Here is a 23,767-nt window from a genome sequence, read left to right as displayed (position 1 = left end):
GGGAAAATGGAATTGTAACCTGTAATCTGTAGATCTATAATCTACAGTCAGGTGGAGTTTGGAGACTGGGAATGGGATGTGGGAACTGGAAAAGTAACCCCTGCAGTCTGCAAGCTGTTGCATTTTGGCAAGCTGGGCAGTGGTTGCTTCACTGATGTTGGCTGTAGCGGGAAGAGTATGGACATTAGAATCACATAAACCTGGGTCTCAAAACCCTAGCTCCAGCACTTGTTAGGAACAGGCAGATTGCCCACCCTTGCCATTCCCCACTGTCCTCTGCTAAAGTGTAAGGATGGCATCTACTGCCCAGGTTATTTTGAGGATTAAATGAGAAAATGAACAGAAGGCCTCTGACAGAGTGCCTTGCTCATAGTAGGCACTTAAATCGTAGTTCCTCTTTCACCACCAATTTGATTTTCTTTATACCCAGCTTTAGTATCTATAATAATGATACAGAAGCCTTATTAGTGGCCATATAAACTTAGTGAGTTGGAACAAATGCAGTGGAATCTCTCATTTCTGCTAATTAATTATGAAAATAGAAATTAATGGGTACTGAGTACATCATCTTTCAGAAATCCTAATCCAGGTGATTTTAGGAGTGCCCTTGAAGCACACAAAGTAGTTTGTGAGAGGTTTGAAATGACAATGGATAAATAATTTTAAATGTAATCCAGCAATGGGTTTTTCTACAGGAAAACATTTGGCCACTTATCATTCAGTTAGCATTTATTGAGCAGTGTTTTTATCCTGGGGCCATATATTGTGGGATACTGAACAGAAGATTCTTAACGTACCATAGTAGGTCTTGTGCTGTGGGAAATCACAGGGTATTGTGCCAAGAGAATTTGATATTTTGTACCAAATGTTTTAAAAATGCACTTTCTCTCCTACCCAGTTGTTCTGCTTGTAGCAATATAACCTGAGGAAGTTCAATGGAATCTTACTTATAATAGTGAAAAATTGGTAACTGCACAGAGATACAACAATAGTGAATTGGTTTAATTGCATACCCATGAGTGATCACACATGTCTGTATGTGACAAAAAATATTCATGATATATTGCTAAGAGCAAAAAGTAGGTTAAGAAGAGGGTTTAAAAAAAGGAATTTATTATCAAAGAAAGTAAGTTTAGTGAAATCTTTTCTGAATCACTGTTGTGTATTCTCTGCCTTAAAGGAATTGTTCAAAAAGTTGTCCTAATCTGGAAGTGGGATGGGAGTTAAAGGAGCTAAGCAGTTTACCAAATCTGTATAGTACATTGGATATACAAACCAAAGGTAAGTTTTGAGTAATAATCAGATAAAGTATAGTCCCAGCGAGGCTGCTCAGGTGAATGGGCTTGTCAGCAGAGCAGGGCGAGGTGTTGTTACAATGTTCTCAGTCTTTTGAGGTACACTTTCTAATAAGATTGACTTGTGAAAGAAAGCATTGCAAAAGCAATGGGAAAAAATATGTCCAGTTAGTATATGGGCAAGTAGTCTCAGGGACTATATTGGCCATTTTGGCCCAGCTGGTACCAGTAGGTCGTTTTCTCTTGTGGAAACATCCCATTTCTAGATATTTCAGATTCTAAGAGTTACCTTCATTGAGAAATTATTTTTCCTTTTAGTTGATAATAAGTTAAGCTGCCAGGATCTTGGCTTCTTTTCACTTTTGCACAGCAATCCTATTAATCCAAAGGTTTTTACTTGAGTTTTACAAAACTATTTTGGAAAACTTTATTTACATTCACCAAGCTTACACCTTTGGATATACAATTAACTCTACCAATTTACAATAATAGGTAATTATTCCTTTTTTTTTTTTTTCCTCATAGAAGTTGATAAGCTTGGAGTTTTTTGGTTTTCCCATTTATATGAGAACTGTACAACAAATGGAACAAGGCTTTACTGTGGCTGGATCAAATGAAGTGACTATTTCTTCACCTTTTCCATACTGCTTTTCAGAGTAGAGTGATGAAAGGCAGTCTCTCTGCCTGCTTTGTTCACTTTTTTACATGTGGTGCAGATCTGCTCCCCTTCGACCTTGGAATAGACTTCTGGGATTTTTTTTTTCCTTTCTGTGTTTGTTTGTCAGTTGTCAGAAGTTGGATACCAAAAGATTCAGAAAGAAAGGAACAAGAGAGTAGGAACTAAGATGCAAATGTCAGGGCTAAAAGGAAAAGAGAATTCATGATCTTTCTATAAACTGGGAAAATACCTTTTATTTTTAATGGCTAGCATTTGTTGAGTACCCATGTGCTAGTTACTTTATGCACATTATCTTATTTAATCCACACTATTGTGAGAGGAAGAAATAATTCCCTCCTTTTGTTTTACAGACAAGGCCCCAAAACATTAAACAGTTTTCTTTTAGCCATGTGTCCATTAAATAGCAAAGTTAGGATTTGAATCCAGGTCCAACTTTAAAGCTCTTTGTAGTATATAAGCTGCTCATATTGGCCCGAGAGTTAGAAAAACTCTTAGGATTTAGCTCTTTGAGTTTCTGGTGACTTGAATTAGCTTTCTTGGCCCTTGCTTTCTTCTTTATCTGTAAGATGAGAGGATTGGGCTGGATCTTTAAAGTTAATTCTGACTGTAAAATTATTTGATTCCTGGGCTCTTTTTTGAATCCGAGCAGAGAAGGTGTAGAGATTCTGCTAGCTCTCTTGTGTGTAGCCAGTTTGGTTTGTAATGATGATTTTTTTTTCACCTGATCATCCTGTGGAGGTGCAGAAAAGTCATCATGAGAGAATGGGTTAAAAGAAGGCACATTGTGTCAACTGAAGATTCACAAAAGAAAACTTAAAAGTACTTGAGCATGGAAAGCCTGGGCTGGAGATTTGTGTGGGTGGGACCTGGTTATTGTCTGTGGACACCAATTTCATTTACCCTTAAGTGTTACTGTGCTTGAGTGAGTGAGTTTGTGTGTCTGTCTCCAGACATTGGGGATTGTGCTAGATGGTATAATGATGACTTAGTTCTTTTAGGGCCTTGTAACATTTCCAATTAAATGGTAGAGATGGTTATAGGAGGGACACGATGATTATTGACATAAGAGAGCTAATGAGATGACATGACATAAAGAAGCATCATTGTTACATTATTATAGTATTTTTATTCCATTTTTATGGTACCTTTTTCTCTAAAGGTGCTGTACAAATAACATTGAGGTAATAAGCCATTTTAAAATGCCAAAACAGTGAAGAATGAGGAAGTAGCTAGGAGAAATAAATATACAGAAAAGAAGCAATAGAGGCTTTAGATCACTAATCAGCACAAAGATTAGTGATTCTTTGGCTAAATCCCTTGCACTCAACATGGGTTCTGTGAATCATTAGGGACTTGACATGGAGGTCTTTTTTTTGAGCCAAACTAGTGCTCATCATTTTACATCCTGTGGTTGTGATTAAAGACCATGGATGGGTTTTAGTGTCAGATGGACCTGTATATAATTCCTGGTCTTGCTACTTAGTAACTTTAACTTGGAACAAATAACCTAAACTTTCTCAGCCTCAGCTTCTTTTTCAGTGAAGTGGTATATGACTATATAATTATACTTCCCTTGTTAGGGTTGTCATGAGAATTGATGTACATGAGTTATACGCATAAAACATTTAGTTCATTGCCTGGCACATGGTATGCACAACATAAGTAATAGCTCAGTACATGTTAAAACAGTGATTCTGATGAGGTGATAAGAGCGTAATAGTAGTTTCTCTGTGGTTTAAAAGGTAAAGCAATGTAGAGTTGTCGGGATCTTCTTTTCCTTCTCTGAATTGATAAAGTATAATATGTAGTTTATAGACTAGCATTAGATTTTTAAATGAAAAATACAGAGACTGTACCTAATAGTCTTAAGTTACATACCCAACACCAACTTGAAGAAATGAAAAATTACAGATAGAATTGAAGATCTCTGTTCTTCTTTGCCCTCCCTTTCCCCCCACCCCAGACATAACCATTATTCTGAATTTGGTGTATCATCCCCACACATGTCATTATATTATAATTATGTATCAATAAACAATATATGGTATTTTTACATATTATAAATTTTTATATAAATATTGTATATATCTCTCCATAGCTTTTCTCACTCAACATTGTTTTTGTTGTATTTGTAGTATTATCCATTAATTTTAACTGCCTTCTAGCATTCCCTTATGCATAAATTTTATTTTAATCTGTTCTGTCAGTGTACACTATTCCTATTATTTTTGCATACCTCTCACCTTCACATCCCCCTCCCTCAACCTAAGAAGTAACCACTAACCTGAATTGTATTAAATATTTTTTAATGGTTTAAACATACATATTTCTAGGGGCGCCGGGGTGGCTCAGGTGGTTGAGCTTCTGACTTCAGCTCAGGTCATGATCTCATAGTACGTGGGTTTGAGCCCCACATCATGTTCTATGCTGGCAGCTAAGAGCCTGGAGCCTGCTTCATATTCTGTGTCTCTCTCTCTCTCTCTGTCTCTCTCTCTGCCCCTCCCCTGCTTCAGCTCTCTCACTCTCTCACTCAAAAATAAATAAACATTAAAAAAATTTTTGAACATACAAATTCTAAATAATATATTGAGTTTTGACTCTTTTTAAGGTTTACATAAGCACAATCTTACTGTGTTATTTAGTGACTTGTTTTTTTCTTTTCAGTGCTATGATTTTGAGATTCATTCCTGCTGATGTGTGTAGCAGTCATTTTCACAATATACATTATTCCTTTATATGAATTTAGTATGGTTTATGGACCTTCAGGTTGTTTCTGACATTTTAGTATTGCAAACAATATATAATTAACATTCTTATACATGTGTGTTGACATTGTACATGTGTGTTAGACATAGATCTAGGTGTGAAATGACTGAGGTATAATGTTATGTACATGTTTATCTTTACTGGATGTTGATGAGTAGTAATTTCTTTATCATTTATTTATAAGTATTTTCTAATTTCTGATTTGACCCATGAGTTTACTTTAAATTTTTAATAAAATATTAAAAAATTTTGAAATACAGAATTTTTTATCAGAATCTAATTTACTTGCTCAGTGATCAGCTAATAATGCTTTTATCTTACTAATTCTTTGGCATCTGTTAAGACTTCTGCTTTATAGGTTAATGTGCGATCAGCATTTAGCCAGGTATAGCCGCTTTTATAAATATTCCTCATATGTTTGAAAATAATTTATTATCTTATTGTTGAGTATATGAGTCTATGCTTATTAATCCTCTTTAATTTTACTAATTATTTTGGCTTAGACAGATATATTAAAATCTTCCCATTATGATAGTAAATTTGTCAGGTTCCCATAAATAGAATCATTTTTGCTTTATATATTTTGAGGCTTTGTTATTAGGAACATACAGGTTTAGAATTGTTTTATCTTCCTGGTAAATTCTTTGCTTTTAAACTTTTTTTTTTTTTTTTTTTTTACTATTCTATAATCCTCTTTTTTTCTCTAGTTTTTGTTTTGTTTTTTTGCCTTAGTCTACATTTTCTGTTAGTACTGTGGCTATAACTGGCTTTTTAATCATGTATCTTTGCTGGTATTATTATAATGTACTTTAAAATTTTCTTTATACTCATGTTCATGTTTCTAGTGTGTCTCATAAACTACATAAAACAGGATTTTGTTTATTCAATCTGAATATTTTCTTAGTTTAGTCAGTTTACAGTTATTACCATTACTAATATATTTGTACTTATCTCTACAATCTTATTATGTGTTTTCTGTTTACCCTGTTTTTTTTCTATGCTCATTTTTTCCTTTTTACCTGTCCTGTCTTGATTTGAATAACTTTTTTTAAATCTCTTTATCTATGTATCTATCTATATACCTGTCTATCTATTTATTATTTTAGAGAGCAAGCTTGAGCTGAGGAGAGGGGCAGAGGGTGAGAGGGAGAGAATTTTAAGTAGGCCCTAGGCTCAGCACAGAGCTGACACGGGGCTCAATCCCACAACACTGGGATTGTGACCTGAGTTGAAATCAAGAGTTGGACGTTCAACCTACTGAACCACCCAGGTGCCCCTGAGTAACTTTTCTTTATTTATTTTTCCCTTCTACTGATTACTCCTAAAATTTTAATTTGTATTTGGCTTTGTAAACTCTTACATTAAAATTGGTATGTCTACCATTTTTCTGAACAATACACGGACCTTGGAAAGCTTTAACTCCAGTTATCCTCTGTCAGTGAAGGGCTTATATGGTATATGTTTTTGATCCGTTTTTTTACTTCCGTTTTTTTTTTTTATCACCAAGTGTATTAGTGCTGCTGTGTCATTTAATTTTTATTTTTGTACTAACTTTTATTGTCTTCTAATTCCCAAGGAGATTGTGAACTCCTTAATTAAGCTGGTTATATCACTCTTTTTCTTCAGATTTTCAAAAGAAACAACCAGACGATGATTCTGCTCCAAGTACCAGTAACAGCCAATCAGATTTGTTTTCTGAAGAGACCACCAGTGACAACAACAATACCTCGATAACCACGCCAACTCTTAGTCCCAGCCAGCAGCCGCTTCCGACAGAACTGAATGTAACTTCACCAAGTAAAGAGGAGTGTAAGTGCCCAGATCCTGTGAAGTGGTAGAGAAAGCAGCCCAAGAATCATATCATGAGCTTCTTGGTAATGCCTTGTCTAGAAAACAAGATAGCAGCTTTTCTAATTCAAGATAAAGTTTTGACATGTAGGCCCAACTCAACAAGTTAAGAGAATATGTCTTAGCTGTTCTGTAGAGCTTAAGGTCTTTTTTAAAAGATAGTCTTCTATGTTAACTGTCAAGTACGAAGTTTCGAACCAGTCTAGGGTAGTGGTTCTCAATCCTGGCTGCAAAACAGAACCCACTAGAGATTTAAAAAAAAAAAAAAGACAAAAACAATTTTAGTCTTCAGCCCCATTCCCTGAGTCTAATTTTATTGACCTAGAGGGAGGCCCAGGGATCTGTTTTTTTTTTTTTTTTTTTTTGTGGTTTTTTTTTTTTGTGTGTGTGTTTTTTGTTTTTTTTTTTGTTTTTTTTTTTTTGCTTTGTTTTGTTTTTAACTTTGCAGAGGATCCTAATGTGTGCTAATTGATAAGAACCACTGGTCTAGAGAACTTCTAATTTAGGAACCTTGGATCGAAAACTTACCTATGTCACTAACTGGGCCTTGAATGTTTCTAGGCAATTAACTGAGATAGTAACTTCATAGAACATAGGATATTTGAAGAGACTAGGAAGTGTTTTCTGTTCTTCTATAAGTCCTCAATGGTAGAATACTATTGTTATATATGTGATATGGAAGTCCATTGTCCACTTAAATTTTTAAATGCTTTAACCATCTTCTTTAGGACACAACCTATAACCATATGTGTTGAAAATTTTAGGCACATTTTGACATAGCAGTTTTTGCCTTTTCAAAGCTTTAATAACAGGTTGAAGTTTGCTGTTTCAGAGTTAATGAGCATATAGAAATCCTTGGAATATGGTAGGTTAGAGTGTTCTGTCTAACTTTGGAAAGATAAGCAGAGAACAAATGATCATAAGCCAGTGTACTAGGTAAAATTGAGAATATAATAGTAAGGAAGACCATTGTCTGTGTCTTCAGAGAATTTACTTATTAGAGGAAATTAAATATATTTGTTATAATATATCAGTGGTTCTCAACCAGGAGTAATTTTGCCACCCACCCCCCGCCACCACTGCAGCTGAACATCCTACACTGCACAGGACAGCTCTCCACAGCAAGGAGTTATCCAGCCTGACATGTCAGTAATGCCAGTGTTGATAAACCCTGATACTTGGTTTTATGTGCCCATTTTAATGATTCTTCTTATGTATTAAAGACCGTGACTCTTGAAGAAGGGTGTTGGTTTACTGGAGAAAGTGGTCTTGAAATAGACACAGATGGTGAAAAGACATTCTAGACAGAGTAGAATGAGCTGTGCAGAAAAGCTACATAGGGTTTTATACTGGCAAGTGACCCCTAGGACAAGGTTGGAAAGGTAGATGATGGTCAAGTCATAAATGCCCAGCTAAGCTATTTGGATGTTAGATGATAGTCATGTTTTTGAGCAAAGAAAGTAATATTATTACAGTTCTTTTGGAGAAGTAACCCTGAAAATGGGAAGGGTTATACTAGAATAGTATTGCAGAGAAAGAATTTTTTAAATATTGTAACTTATTGAATAGAGGCCCAGGGGAAGGTGTAGAAATCATTTAAGAGGAGGGAAGAAGAAAACATTAAAATAGTAGTAGTAATGTTAAGGCAATGGGTTTTATTTTGTTATTAAAAATCTATTTGTGTCATGTACTGATTGAGAAACACTGATAAAAGGTATGACCCCTTGTCTCAGAAAAATACATACTATCCAATTTTGAATAAAAATTGTTTAAGCTCATTGTAGCCTTTAGGTGAAGAATTCCTTGTCTAAGGGAAAGATTGGAGCTGGCCAGGATCTTACCTGATTGGATTCATACATACCAGGATTAGACCACAAAAAACAGCTTGAGCAGCCAAGTTGTGTGCAAGAGGAAGATAATAATAGCTATCATTTATTGAGCACTTTATGTGCAAGATAGTGTTCTGTATGTTTTGCATATTTTCCCTCTTATTCTTCATGATAATCCAGTACAGTAGATACTATCATTATCCCTATCCTGCAGATAAGGAAATAGGTACAAAGAGGTCAGGTAATTTGCCTGTGGTCACAAACAACTAGATACTAGAACCAGAATTCAAATTTAGACATTTGGCTTCAGAATCCATGCTTTTGATTAGTTAATTCACAATGGGAAACATAATTACCACAGAGAATAGAAATTTTCGTGTTGGCAAGATCAGCACTTTGTCTCTCTATAATTAAGGTATGTGGAAACTCAAATTATAACCAAAAGTTACTTTGTTAATTCATCATGAAAAATCCTGTAACAGAGATTGGAAATAAAAATTTATACATATGACTAAAACATTTTCTCTGGAGGCAGACCTTTCTGGAAAGCCAACCAAACAAGGATTTAATATAGCAAATGGCAAAGTATGGCCTCAATAAGTGGAATTAAAATGAAGTGAATTTTTAATTGAGTCCAGCAGATTGTGAGGTACACTCTAACTACATACAGGGAAGGTGTTGCATTCAATGCAAGATTACATCTTCATACCCTTTTCTCCTTTCTCTGCCTGGGCTTACACCCACCCTGAGCTCTGGAGCCCTTAGGACAAAACACTTCCTGTGTTTCCATAACTTGCAATTCTGGTCCATTGTACACTGCCATGTTTTTTCTTTTGATAAATAAATACCTTCCATCTGAGTAAAGATGTCTAGTTCTACTAGCTTCAGATCCATTCTCTCTGATGACATTACTGTTTTGAACCATTTTGTGTTTGAGTTAAACTCTCTGAAACAAATCTCATTTCCCAACTCTTAAGAGGCTCATTGTTGTAGTTCTCAGGTTTTTACAGATATGAGGAATTGAGGTTTGCTAATCTGAGATATGATGATGACTTTCATGTTCAAGTGGGCAGTTTGAGTTGGAGCTCAGGAGAAGGGGAAGTCAGAGTGAGCTTCAAACACTTGGGAGATGATAGTTGAAGCCTTAATGGTTAAATGAGATTGGCAAAGATGAGAGCAATTAAAAGCAGTGAGAATAGAACCTTGAGAGTGAAATCAAGACAGAGTAGGAAACTGAAGAAGTCAGAGAAGAGGAGAATGATAATTGGTAAGGTCACAGAAGCCAAGGAACAAATTTCAACTTATGATGTGGTCTTTCATAATAATTGTGAAAATATGGCTTAGTCAGTTAAGCGTCAGACTCTTGATTTGGGCTCAGGTCATGGTCTACAGTTCGTGGAATTGAGCCCCGCATGGGGCTCATGGTCTACAGTTCGTGGGATTGAGCCCCACATGTAGCCTACTTGACATGGTTTCTCTCTCTCCCTCTCTCTGCCCCGCCCCTCTGTTTGCACATGTGCACTCTCTCAAAATAAATAAACTTAAAAAATAATGAAAATGTAAGGTCACATTTATGAAGTGTCTGCTATATTCTAAGCACTCTTCTAAGCTCTTTACGTGTAGTAATATTTAATTTTCACAGGATCTTATGAGGTAGGTGCTTTTATTATTCTTGTATTTACAGACGAGGAAGGTAAAGAATAGAGAGGTTCAGTAACTTCAGTCCAAAGTTACAGAGCTTCTGCTTCTCAATATAGTTTATGTTCCAGCCCACTAATTTGGCTCCAAAGCAAGTGTTTGCAAGCACCCACAATAGCTTATTGCCTCATCATTGTTAAAATGCTGTAGAGAGTGTCAGCTGACCAGAGACACTTGGATTTGATGGTCTTGAGACTGATTACCTAAGTATAAGCTATTTAATAATCTTTTTCAGTGGCTTGTATATTCATTTAGCAATCTTCGCTGAGAGCCTACTATATGTGAGGTACTAGGTTAAGTGCTGGCTACAGAAATGAGTAAGGTTAGGTCTCTATCCCCCAAGGAGGTCACCTTTTCAAATATATATGCTTCTCCCTGAGATTCTGGCTTATTCTCCCAAATGGGTTCAGAAGAATTTGGGGTGTAAGGGAGGCAGCAGCATGAACAGTGGTCAGTAAGCAGGTTATTTGTAAAAGCTTTCTCAGGTGGTTGTTGCTACCTCAACGAGATTGAAAACTATGTGTGCCTGGTTTGTGGATGGGGGATATAGGGATGAAGAAACTAAGGAAGTTTGTTAAAGTGTTAAGGTAGATGCATTGTAAGTCAGCATGAGATAATTATGGTGGTTGCCAAGTAGCAGTGAAGACCCAGGTGAGAGTAGACAGCCTGATCGATAGGCACCTTAGAGATTTCTGCAGCTATGCTGTACAGGGTGGAGGAAGCAGAGGAAGGGGATTACTTCTGTTGATCTTTTAGCAACCTCAAGGGACCAGAATTTCATCTGTTGGCCCTTCGTAGCTTCTCTTATATAGAGGTAAAGAGATGTGGGGTGTGGGAGTTGCTGGGAAATGGGTTTGTGTTGCAGATCCGAGTACTACATACTTTGTTAACTATACAGTAATTGTGGGTCTACTGTTACTATGTAGAACTGGAAGTGTAGTGTATTCTTCAGGACTTGTGGAAAGTTTTTATTTGTCTGTAATAATCAAGAGAATGGGTATTTATATCTGCTTTTTTACTTCCCACTGTGAAATGAATATAGGACAAGAAATGAAATATATGTGGTGAGAGTCTGGGTGCATTAGTGCTGTTCTAAAAAGACTGCAGATAGGGTAAGAACTACTGACAAGCATGTAAAGCAAAGAAGCAGGGCAGATTTTTATCCAGAAGAATTTCTTAAAACCTGACTGAATGTCAAATAACACAGATATCCAAAAGCTCCAGACAAAGTTTGTGTTTTTTGTCTGAACACTCACATACCTCTTCCTCTCCCTTTGTTGTGTGACTACAGAACAGTCTGTGGAACTTTTAAGCCATTAGAAACTTTTTTAAAAAAGCAATGTAAACAAAACTCAAAGAGTGACCAAAGGACTTGTCACAGTATTTAAATGCTATAACAGTGGTAACAGCTAGCTCTGGACTCCTCAAGTACCAGGCACTATTCCAAATACTTTATCTGCAGTAACCTACTTTATCTTCATAATTACCCTGTATGGTAGAGATTGTTACCATATCTGTTTCACAGGTGTGGAGGTGGAGGCACAGGATGATGGTTCAGTATCTTACCCAAGATCACAGTAGCCTGAATCTGGCATCACACCATAACTTCCTGCCTCTGTGGTGATTTATGGTATAAAGGACATTGCGTGCAAATGTAAACTACAGAGGAAGGAATGTTGCATAAACATTTAACAAGAACAAAATAACCTTTCTTCTGCTTTTGCTACTTATTTGCTGTTTTCCCAATTTCCAGGGTTTTCATAGAGGAGATGAAGTGTGATTTGTACTTCTGTTTCTTGACCCAACTTTTTTTTTTTTTAATGTTTATTTTGAGAGAGAATGGGAGCAAGAGAGAGGGGGAAGGGTAGAGAGAGAGAGAGAGAGGAAGAGAGAATCCCAAGCAGGTTCTACACTGTCAGCACAGAGCCGTAGGCAGGACCTAATCTCACAAACTGTGAGATCATGACCTGAGCCAAGATCAGGAGTTGGATGTTCAACCAGCTGAGCCACCCAGGCGCCCCTCGACCCAGCTTTTAAAGGGAGAAAGGATAATGTCAGGTTGTAGATAGAAAACACCGGAACCAGTTGTTTTATTTTTAAATGAGGGGCATATTGACTGGTCACCTTAAGTCAGGGTCTTATCAGATAGGGCTTAAAAGATGAAAAAATGTCCTTTTCTTTCTCTGTCTCATAAATCAGCTTTCTTGTTATCCTGAGCATGTCACAGGTAGACATGTTTAGGAGACTTCTGATGTGCGTACCTACCTAGGTTTGGGGTTTTGGTTTTTTTTTCCCAGGCCCGCTACATACTGGATAGAAATAGAGGTGTTGGAGGAGATTTGGCTGGTCTGTTTCTTTCAAGGCAAGAGAGGAAGAGAACTGATACTCAAACAGTTGAAATCCATACCTAGGAAAGAGTGATGGCAAGAAATGGGCTTGTTTTCAAATATTCTGACATTCTTTTTTTTTTTTTTTAACGTTTATTATTTTTGAGACAGAGAGAGACAGAGCATGAACGGGGGAGGGTCACAGAGAGAGGGAGACACAGAATCTGAAACAGGCTCCAGGCTCTGAGCCGTCAGCCCAGAGCCCGACGCGGGGCTCGAACCCACGGACCATGAGATCATGACCTGAGCCGAAGTCGGACGCTTAACTGACTGAGCCACCCAGGCGCCCCACAAATATTCTGACATTCTAATCCAGCAGTTAGAGAGTGCCCACCTCATACAGAATACTTTTCCTAAGCTCTGTAGAGGCACATACTAAGAAATAAACAGCAGCCACCACATATATAAAACTATTGTTTATAAGAGGAATTGGCAAAATATGGCCCATGGGCCACATCTAGACTATCACATGTTTCTGTGTGGCCTGTAATGATTTTAGATGATTGAAAAAAGTCAAAAGAACAATATTTTGTGACATGTAAAACTTATATGAAATTTAAATTTCAGTGTTGATAAAGTTTTATTGGAATATGACATGCTCATTCATTTATGTATTATGTCTATGACTACTTCTGCACTACAATGGCAGAATTGGGTAGTTGCTGCAAAGACCCAGTGATTCTTTACAGAAAAAGTTTGCTAACCCCTGTTTAGCAGAGCACTTTAACAAATATTATTTTCCTGGGATCTTTCTGACCGTGTGCAACGTAGGCAGGGCAGCTATTCTTCCTATTATTCTACAGCTGAGAAAAAGGTTTGCATGCTAATTTGCCTTGAGTCACATGACAGGACTAGCACTCAGCTCTGGGCCTTTTTCATCTATAATACTCCAGATTTTTCATATTCTTCTCTACTGCATCCACCCAAGAGATGCTTTTGTTATAGCCAAAAGAAAATATACAGAAAAAGTGAGAACCATACTAACTGGAATGTTAATGAAGATTGTTAATGATTAAAGCTTCATTTCCAAGTGCTGGCTGGATTTTCTTTTAATTATGACAGTGATTCCCAAAATAGAAATTTGAGAACATTCTTTATCTGTGGTTAAATTAATGTCCCCTGAAAAATGAATATCACAGCCACCAAGTAGTTAGACTGTTTGTTTTTACCAATTAAATTTCTAATAATCTTTCAGCGAAACTAGTTTTCCCTTTTTTGGACTATGCCTACTTCAGAAAACCAGATTGATATTGGGCAAAACAGGCTGGCTTATTCTAGTACAACATTTAGAAAATATTACCTATTAAAAAAATACTTTATGACTTCCTGCTGGGCTGGTTTTAAGTGAAATACGGTGGGGAGATTTATTCACAGTTCTTTCTGTATGTGTCTTTCTCTTCCCTTTTCTCTAATGAAGCTCGAAGCATCAGGCCGTTTATCAGAGATAATTATACAACAGATGGAGCTTTTCTGATATATAATAGTCTCAAAGTGGAAGATTCTTTCCCATAATGAAGAATGCCCAAACTTTAAATGTCTCTTTTGATTTTAATTTAAAGGTATTTTTTTTTTCAGTGCATTTATTTATCCTGGAGCTGATGCTCTAAAGCATTCTGCTTTTATTATGGCTATGTACTAAAAAGATTGATACTTTGCAGTACAGTATGATAATGTACAGTTATATGATGTATCAAATTGAATGGCTGTAATTTACCAGGAATCAATGTATGGAATCATTAAATTAATCCCTGTCAAAAAGCAGCAGGACTTGAGCAGTTTAGCAGTGTTTTCTTACTGAAATTATTTCTATTCCATAATGTTATCTGGGTTGAAACTTGTTGAGGCACTTTATAGGATCATGTGACCTTCAACAAGTAGTCAAAATAAAGACCAAATTAAAGCAAAACAATGATTTTTAAATTACTCATTTGATGGCTTTTTTTTCTTAAAAGATTTGTAAATCCTATTTTTTAAGTACACAAGTAAAGCAATAACATACACAATACACAATAAACATACAGGTTTATATAGAATAGAAGGTGAAAGTACTTCTTTTATATCTCCACCCCCAAGCCCCGCTAAATTCCCATTTTTTCCAGAGATAACCATTGTTTATTCATTTTGGGTTATACATTCTTTTTCAAGTTATATGTATTTTGGCATACATAAAGATTTTCTTCATTTTTAAAAACCTTTTTTTTTTTTTAAGAGAGAGAACATGCAGTTAGGGGAGAGGAGCAGATGGAGGGAGAAAGGGAAAGGGAAGGAGGGAGGGAGGGGGCAGAGAGAGAAGGAGAGAGAGAGAGAGAATATCTTAAACAGGCTCTATACTCAGCACAGAGCCCAACGTTCAAACCCAGGACCCTGAGATCATGACCTGAGCCGAAATCAAGAGTTGGACGCTCAACCTACTGAGCCACCCAGGTTCCCCAATTTTCTTCATTTTTATTCAAATGAGTGCATATTCCATTTATTGTTTATAACTTGTTCTTCCATTTAACAGTATATTTTAGAGATCTTGTCAGATCAATACATAAAGATCTGCCTACTTCTTTTTAAGCTGTTGCATAGTATTTCATATTTTTATTATCTTCTCTTTTTTTGAGACTTTCTAACATTTCTCTATAAGCCATGTGAAGTAGACATTTTTGTACATGACTAATGGTGCATGTGTCATTTTTCCATGATGAATACATGAAGGAGGAACTAAGGAATCAGAATATGTGTATATATATATATTTTAACTTTTGATATACATGGCCCAAATTAATTTCCAAAATGACATTATCAAATATACCCCTAAGAATGGTATTTGAGAGTGTTTCCCGTACTTTTACCATTGTTAGGTGTTCTGGGGGGAGGAGACAGTAGGCAAAAGAATAGCTCATTTTAATTTGCATTCCCCTGACATCTCCTGATACTGAGATTGAGCACTGCTGCACATTTGTTAACTGTTCATGCCTCCAGTGATTTGCCTATCTCTATTCTTTGCTTATTTATTTTTTTATTAACTCTTTTCCTTACTGATTTGTAGGAACTCATAAGTCTTTGTTACATATCTTGCAAATGTTTTCTTCTAGTATGTCACTTGGCTTTTAATTTTGATTTGGGTGTCTGAAATTTTAGTTGAAAATTTACAGGTTTTTTAAAGTTAAGTCTGTTGGTCTTTTGTCTTCTAGGGTTGTGTCTTTCTTAGAAGGCTTTCTTTGCTACAGGGTTATAAAAATATTTTTTAATGTATTTAAATACTTTTATAATTTATCTTTTTCTATATTTAGCTCTTGAATCCATCTGGAATTCATTTTGTATATGATAGGAGTATAAGGATTTACCTTTATAATTTTTCTGAATGGAGAACCAGTGATCTCAAAACCATTTATTAAATAGGCCTGGTTTGTAATTCCATTAATATTATATAAACACAGATCTGTTTTTAGGCTCTTTTATTTTATTCCAGTTGTCTACTTGTATATTCCTAAAACTGGAATATATCTTTGTGGTATGTAATGATGTCTGGTAGAGCTAGTCCCCTTTAGTTTATTTTTTTTTTCTAAATTATATTAGCTATTCTTTTGTATTTTCTTGATGAATTTATAGTCAGTTTGTCAAGCTGTATTAACAATTACAGTGTGATTCTGATTAGGATTATATGGAATACGTAGATTTATTTGGAAATAATTGACATTTTAATACACTATTGGGCCTTCTCATAGGAATATTGTTTGTCTTCATTTATTCAAATCTTATATATTTTTGAGTAAACACCTATCATTTCTTCTTGTAAATCTTAAACATTTATTACAAGATTTTCTCCCTTCCAGCTTTATATATTTTTCTTTTTCTCATTTCTAACTCTAATAGGACTACTTCTAGTAGCATTTCACGGTTTAGTATTTGTGGTGGGGTTTTTGTTTTTGTAGCTATTATTTATCAGTTGAAGGAAATTCTTTTATTTATAGCTTGCTCACTTTTTATTTTTAATTTAGAGAGGAGTGTTGAATTTTATAAAATACCTTTGGTGGGGGCATCTTTGGAGATGATCAAATGGATTTCTCTTTTAATATGTAATCTTTTTTTTTTTTTTTAATTTTTTTTTTTTTTCAACGTTTATTTATTTTTGGGACAGAGAGAGACAGAGCATGAACGGGGGAGGGGCAGAGAGAGAGGGAGACACAGAATCGGAAACAGGCTCCAGGCTCTGAGCCATCAGCCCAGAGCCTGACGCGGGGCTCGAACTCACAGACCGCGAGATCGTGACCTGGCTGAAGTCGGACGCTTAACCGACTGCGCCACCCAGGCGCCCCTGTAATCTCTTAATTTAATGGATTTCCAGCATTAAACTGTCTTTGCATTCCCTGAATTAAACTCTGCTAGTTCTTTCAGTATACTGCTGGGTTCAAAATGCTAATTTTATTTTAAATTTTACACCTTTTTAACAAGTGAGTTAATTTTATGTATATGTGTATTTATATTATTGTGGGCATGCTATTCCTGTCTAGTTCTGGCATCAGTTACATTAATCTCATAGAAAGCTATTCATCTTTTCCTGTGCTCTAAGCAGGTTTTTGTATTATGTTCTCACATTATGTAACGTGTCTATTCTTTGAAAGCTGGAAAAACTTATTCATAAAGCTGATTGGCCTGATATCTGATATTGGACTTTTCATATTTTCTACCTTATTTAAAGTCAATTTTGATATTAAAAACATCCATTTCATCTATTCTTCTAAATTTCTTGGAATGCATAACTTTCATTTATTAACTTTACTTTTTAATATTTTTTAAATGTTTGTTTAATTTTGAGGCCGGGGAGGGGAAGAGAGAGGGGAGGGGGATAGAGGATCCGAAGCGGGCTCTGTGCTGACAGCAGTGAGCCTAAAGCAAGGCTTGAACTCATGAACCTTGAGATCATGACCTGAGCCAAAGTCGGATACTTAACTGACTGAGCCACCCAGGCACCACTCATTTATTAGCTTTAGAGTATATATTATACCAAGTACACAAACTAAGTCTTATTCTTAATTTCACTGATATTGGTTATATTACCTAATTTCTTTGTTTATGATCTTCTAGTTAATGGAGAGATGTTAAAGGTCTGGAAAGTTGTCACTGCCACCATTGTGTTTTTACAGCATTATAGCCATATCTTCTACTCTTGTCCTAGTCCTTAAGTTTGTCACAAGAACCTCCCATTGATATCATGTTAAACAAGAAAGGAAATTCTTTAGTTGGCTTATCATCATCTGGTCATTTAGATTCTTAATTCTGTATCCGGCATCCTCCACTGTAATCTGGACGCTCATTGATTGTATCTGACCAGGCTACCCATTTCAGCAGTGATGTTCAGCTCTGAACCATGCTAGACCCTTGGTGTCCTCAGAAGATGCCCTGGCACTTGTCTTAACCATTTTTATTCGTGCTCGTGGAAGCCATCTCAAAACCATTTTATCAACACTAATTGCTTCCTCCAAGGAATTCCTCCACTTCCTACCTGTAACATCTAATCGCATATTGTTTTGGTTATCTTTTTGACAAAATAATGTCATCTCCTTGTACCAACTTAGAGGGTAAGTCCAGAATTAGTGAAGACTTTATTATATGTTGCTTTGCTTTTCCCCAGAGCACCCAGCATAGTGCTTGGCAAGGCAGTACTTAGTAAATGCTTACTAATTTAAATACTTAGAAAAGTTTTCTAATTCTTAACTTTTGGAAAACTCATGTGTTTTGGCACATTAAAGAGAAGTGTGTTATTGCCTGAACGTGATTTGAAACAGCTATTTAATGTTCTTTTATTATTTTCTGTGACTGTGCCATTCAGTAACCCCAAGATGAAGCACCTCGAAAAGGCAGTTTCCCTACCAAATTTTGAAATTTGGTTGCCTTGTTGTAGTGACAGTTAATTTCTTTTATCCACCAGAGATTTGGAATAATGGAAGACTGTCTTTTTTTTTTTTAAACTATGCAAATAGCCACTTGCTTGTGAAGTAACAGTTTTTGCTTATAAGTATTTCTTTTATCACTTCAATTTCCCCCTTTAGGATTCCCCTTTGCCATACAGGAAACTAGCAGATTTTAAATACTCATTTTTCAGGCTCCCTTAAGAAGTCTACAAATCTGAAAGGTTTATTTCCCATAAAGATTTCCTCAGGCACCTATGAGATTATACAGTTACTGATATTCAGACTAGGTTTTGAAGCAACATTATCACTGCCCCCCTCTTTGCAAATGCAGATTTTTGTTTTATGTTCTTATTAAGTGAAGTATTCTGTACTTTGCTGTGAAAGTAAAGGTCACAGTGAACAATTACATTTCACACAGCTTTAGCCCTTTGCAATTGTCATATTTTTATTTTGCGTTGATACAAGTAATGGGTGACAGTGTCAATTTGAAACTAAATCTAAGTTTTATTATGACAGAAGCGTTTGGCTGAAAAAATCGTATTCTAATAGGGCTATCTATTTGGATGTGTTAAAAGTGGTTATTTTAACTTTATATTTTAATTGTGTTTGTGAACTTCTCTCTTAAAATTCAAAGCTGCCAGTGCCAAAAAGTGACTACATATATACTTTATGTTTTATATTCACGTGGTCTGTAATTTCATAAACCATTTCACTTTTTGATCTATCAAAAGGACAATTTTTTGGTTTAATAGAAACAGGATGCCATCTTTGCGAGGAAGTTTTTAAATTTCAAAATATCAGTATAAACACTTCTCTACATAATTCAAATTGTGGCTCTGTTTTTGCAAAGAGAGGTCCCATTGGTAAGACCTGCTAGCGTTTGCTTCTGTAGAACAAAGAGGTTGGACGCAGGTACCTTACAACCAGTGTCACTGGGAACACATTGACAGCAGTGTGCAGCTACCTAAAGGAGAGGTTCACCAAAGGCCAAGGAAGAAGGCACCTGCATTCAGAATTCTTTTTAAATGTCCACAGGGCGTATCTGTGGCCTAAATAATGTCTTTTTCCATTTTATCTAAAGTGTCTTCAAAGAACATGCACAAGTAACTTCTTTCTGAGGAGGGCATTGCAGCCTTTCAGTTGCTGACGTAGGCCAAGATTTAGGAGAGCATCTTTGGTAGCTGAACTATGATGTCAAAAATAAAAGCTCTTATAATTGCTGAGTGGTTTCTCCATTAATGTTATGAGATTCATGCTCATGTTGATGGTAAAATGCAAATACAGAAATCTGTGTTGGGCGTTAGTTATGCCTGTAAAGAGTTAGAACTGAAGCCTAAATTGAAGAAGTGACAGCTCCTGATTTCATATCCATATTAAATAAGTTTTATCACAGAGAAAGAAGTATCTAAAAATAGAACTTTTAGCTAGGTGATATTTGGACCTCTCAAAAAAGGGTTCTAGTTTTTGGGGTGTGTGTGTGTGTGTGTGTGTGTGTGTGTGTGTGTTTCCATGTGTGTTTCCATGTTTGTTTATTTTTGAGACAGAGAGTGCAAGCTGGGGAGGGTCAGAGAGAGAGAGGGAGACACAGAGTCTGAACTGGGCTCCAGACTCTGAGCTGTCAGCACAGTTGACAGCCAGGCTTGGACTCCCAGACCGCAAGATCATGACCTGAGCCGAAGTCAGATGCTTAACCGACTGAGCCACCTAGGTGCCCCAAAAGGGTTCTAGTTTTGATCCCTAAGATGGTGGTATCTTAGAATTTCAATGTTAATTGCTATTGGACTTTATCACATTTGGATATGATGTTGGATGTTTGTCAGTTTCCTAATGTATTGGAAGCTCTGTTCTGATCATAAGGGGTTCTGAGAGATCACATCTGAAAAACTGAAATCAAACATTTAATTGCTCAGAATTTTTTGAATTCCTTGAAACACGTTTTTACTCTTAGTATATAAGTAGCAGAAACAAAATGTCCTGGTTGAAATTATGACCATAGAGTTTATTCTGCTACCCCCTTGCCTTTCTGTATTTGCTTAAATATTGAACATTTTGTTGAGAATGAGCTCAGTGTTTTACTGTTATTACTACTAGTGCATCCAGTTGGTCTCTGCAAGACCAGAATAAACCAATTGACATGTGAGGAAAGTATGGAGAAATTGGAAATTATATTAACCTTTAGATTCATTTTTTTGTTCTATACCAGTCCTCCTCAAAGTGTGGCCCAGGGACCTATAAAGTCCCCAAGATTGACTCAGGGCACCATAAGGGCCTTCCTTTCCCACTGTGTATCTGTGTGAAGGGTGGTTTTTCGTGATATCCTTCATTTAAAATTGAACGTAGATATGAAAATTCAGATGTCTTCCTTTAAGACAACTCTTCATAATTTTCTCAAAATGTGTAATTGCTTTTCCTAAAACGGTATGTTTTTATGTTGACACGTAATTATTTTGTGAATTTTAAGTGAAGCTGTGTTTTTAAATTTTTTTGGTTTTGATTTCAGATCAGGTACATATCAGTAGATATGCCCCATATAACCAGAAGCTCTTTAGTGTCCTTAATAATTTTTAAGTGTAAAAAGTTCCCAAGACTAAAATGAGAACTGTTGTGCTATATCAACATGTAAATATAGTGAAAATCAACTATTTTTAAAATTGTTCCATTTCCCTTCTGAATAGTTATGTATGTTCAGTAACTGCTTTTGGCCTGGGTCATTTTCATTTAGCAGTGGAAAATACATTTTTGAAAAACTAACGTGCTAGATTACTAAAATGAGTCAGACTTTACCCTTGCCCTTGAGGCTCATTCCATTTAAGGCCATTGCTGGGTCATGAGAGTATTTCTTCCAAAACACATTCCCTGGCCCCAGCAGGGATGTCCACTTTAACTCCTGTAAGAGTCCATCAGTACTAGGTGAATGAAAGCATACTGATTTCATTTTGCTTGTAGTGCTGTTCTCTGGGGAAGGTGGTATGGGAGGATTTTTAATTTTATTTCTATTGGACAAATAGGCTAATAAGCATACTCACACACAAACATACACTAACATTTGCAGAGCTGCCCAGCATGATACTTATTTAGGGGAGCAGGGGTAGAATGGTAATGAAATTTTGTTGAGAAGCCCTTTATAAGCAGAATAGATATCTACCAATTGCAACTTGTGACCCACTTTGAAAATCCCCTTCTCATGAATCCCTAATTTAGATCTAAATGGTGTGAGAGATCATGCAGTAAGTTAGGATTAGAACTTCTGACTGAGAGATTAACACTTAGATTCTGTAACAAGCTTTGTAAATGGTTTAATTTGAAAGTTTCATTTGGAGAAATGGGAGGGCTATTATCTGTGCTGAAGATTTTCTGTATACTTAGATTTCCGTTCATTATATCTTTATGTATCCTTGTTTTTAATCGATGGTGCTTTTCAAACTCAATTATGTAGATAGATTAGGTGTGTTCTTTCTGATTAAAACAATTCATGATTTGCAGGTTTAGGGTGAGGTTGACTTTTTTCTGAAGGGGAGATGACTTATTTTCTTATGCATTCTGATCTGTCCTTGATATTCATTTCTTACTGCTCATTTCTTACCATTTACTGTTTTAAGTGTCTGTGTGTGTATTGAAGGCTTTTTAGAGAAGGAATATCTTATTGCAAAAGAAATCTAGATTCTTTGAATATTTTTAAAAGATAGTTTTACATTCTTAATATAGCCACATAAGGAGACAATGTAGAGTTTATTTCACTATCTCTGTTGCATAGGCTTTTTGTTTTTTGCTTTTTTTTTTTCTTTGAGTTGTCTCATCAAAAAACTCTTGATAAGATACTATAAATCTCTTGAGAGTGAGGAGAATTGTAGCTCTTGAATCTGTTGTCAGAGATCACCTTTTGAACACTGAGCCTAGGAAAGTGAGATGCTGCAAGGTAAACAGTGTGCAGATTATGATAGAGTGGAATTGACAAGCTGGTTAAAAAAGGATGATGCATTTCTAATTAGCCCATAGTGCCTTTAGTTGGAAATTAATTAGATACTGTTATGTAAATGTCATGTTAATTAAGCAAGAATATTGAAGTGTTATAAATTTGCAAAAGGAATGGCTATTTTTGTGTATTAATGTTTTGCAGTTACCATGAAGAGCTGATAGTAGAATATTTGTTTCATTATTGGGCTTCTGGCAATTTTTAGCTGACTGACTCCTTGACAGTCCATTTTTCCTAATTGATGTGCTTTAACACATGGTATACCTGCAGCCAATGAGGGCTAGTGGATCCAGAAGCCAAAAATAACCAGTCATCACAGCTGTTTTAACAAAACCTTTCTGGGTAGATTGTTCATCTCTATTTTGGGGGTTAAGGAGAAATACTATTTTTCTGTATTTATTCAGCCTTAGATTTAGAGTGCCTAAGATGATTGCAATCCTAAACACAGCTGCCTCTAAGCCTGTGTTCTCTGCTTCCTCCTTGAGTCACAGACTTCAACCAGTCTGAGATTGACTACTACATAGGTAGCTCAGAGGTTTTTTTGACATACTCAGTAACTCTATAGGAATCTGACAGAAAATTTAAGAGTTCTACTTCAGTTTGAAATTTGAATGTTGATAATTAATGGGATACCTTCATTCAGTCCTTCTGGTTTTGCAAGTTACAGTGAAGGTAGTATGCAGATTTGACCCTTCAACTGTACAGGACTGAAGTTAGTACTGCTTCTCTAAGAAAATCCACTACCTTATTAGAAACAGTATAAAGATCTCTTGTTGGGAATATAGCCGAAGAATTTTATTTCATGCCTCTCATGTGAAATTGCAAATGCAATCCATAGTGCTACGTTATGTAGGACACCTTTAACACAAGAATAGAAACATCCCCTAGAAGACAAAATAGTGTGTTCAGACTTGTGGCCACAAACCACAAGCTACCACAAACATTATTTACTTGAAGTTCCAGACTCTAAATTATTGAAACTTAGTAAAAAGTCCTCTGGATGTAATATCAAATGCAAAATTATAGTCTGTTATGAAATATCAGCAGATAGTGAAGAGATTTGAAAAAACAGATATTTAATATGTCTTAGCAAAAGAAAGCAAAAAAGTACTCTCAGTGACTGTCTAAAAGTTAGTTTAGGTTGGTTAATCTTGATATCATCTGGTTCAGAATTCGCAGAGAGCCTGTTATTAAACAAGGACTTTAACTATGGTGTTTGTTTTTTTTCATATTCAAAAACCCAAAACTTATTTTTCTGAACTCAATTGCCACTACTGTAGACTAGACAGTAATGGTGTGAATCATGCTGTGCTTTGAAATACATTTCATTTCCTAACCATGATCCCACTCAACACATAACACACATGCACATACACACACGTTATATTCACT

The 23,767-nt window shown here is 35.9% G+C and overlaps 1 protein-coding gene across 2 annotated transcripts in view; it reads left to right on the top strand.

Annotated features, from left to right (window-relative positions):
* Positions 1-23,767, top strand: part of ZFAND3 (zinc finger AN1-type containing 3) — a 326,219-nt gene that overhangs the window by 240,464 nt on the left and 61,988 nt on the right. For both annotated transcript variants that reach the window (XM_047103300.1, XM_047103299.1), the window contains one exon: positions 6,367-6,549. In XM_047103300.1, the coding sequence (XP_046959256.1) occupies positions 6,367-6,549 (183 nt within the window). The remainder of the gene's footprint in view (positions 1-6,366; positions 6,550-23,767) is intronic.

The sequence above is a fragment of the Lynx rufus genome, unplaced genomic scaffold (assembly GCF_022079265.1).
Source record: "Lynx rufus isolate CCGP_SWC_20201006 ecotype Redwood Valley unplaced genomic scaffold, mLynRuf1.p SCAF_6, whole genome shotgun sequence".
In the NCBI taxonomy this organism is placed as follows: Eukaryota; Metazoa; Chordata; class Mammalia; order Carnivora; family Felidae; genus Lynx; species Lynx rufus.
Note: the sequence above shows the minus strand (reverse complement) of the source record. Positions and strands in the feature narration are given on the sequence as shown.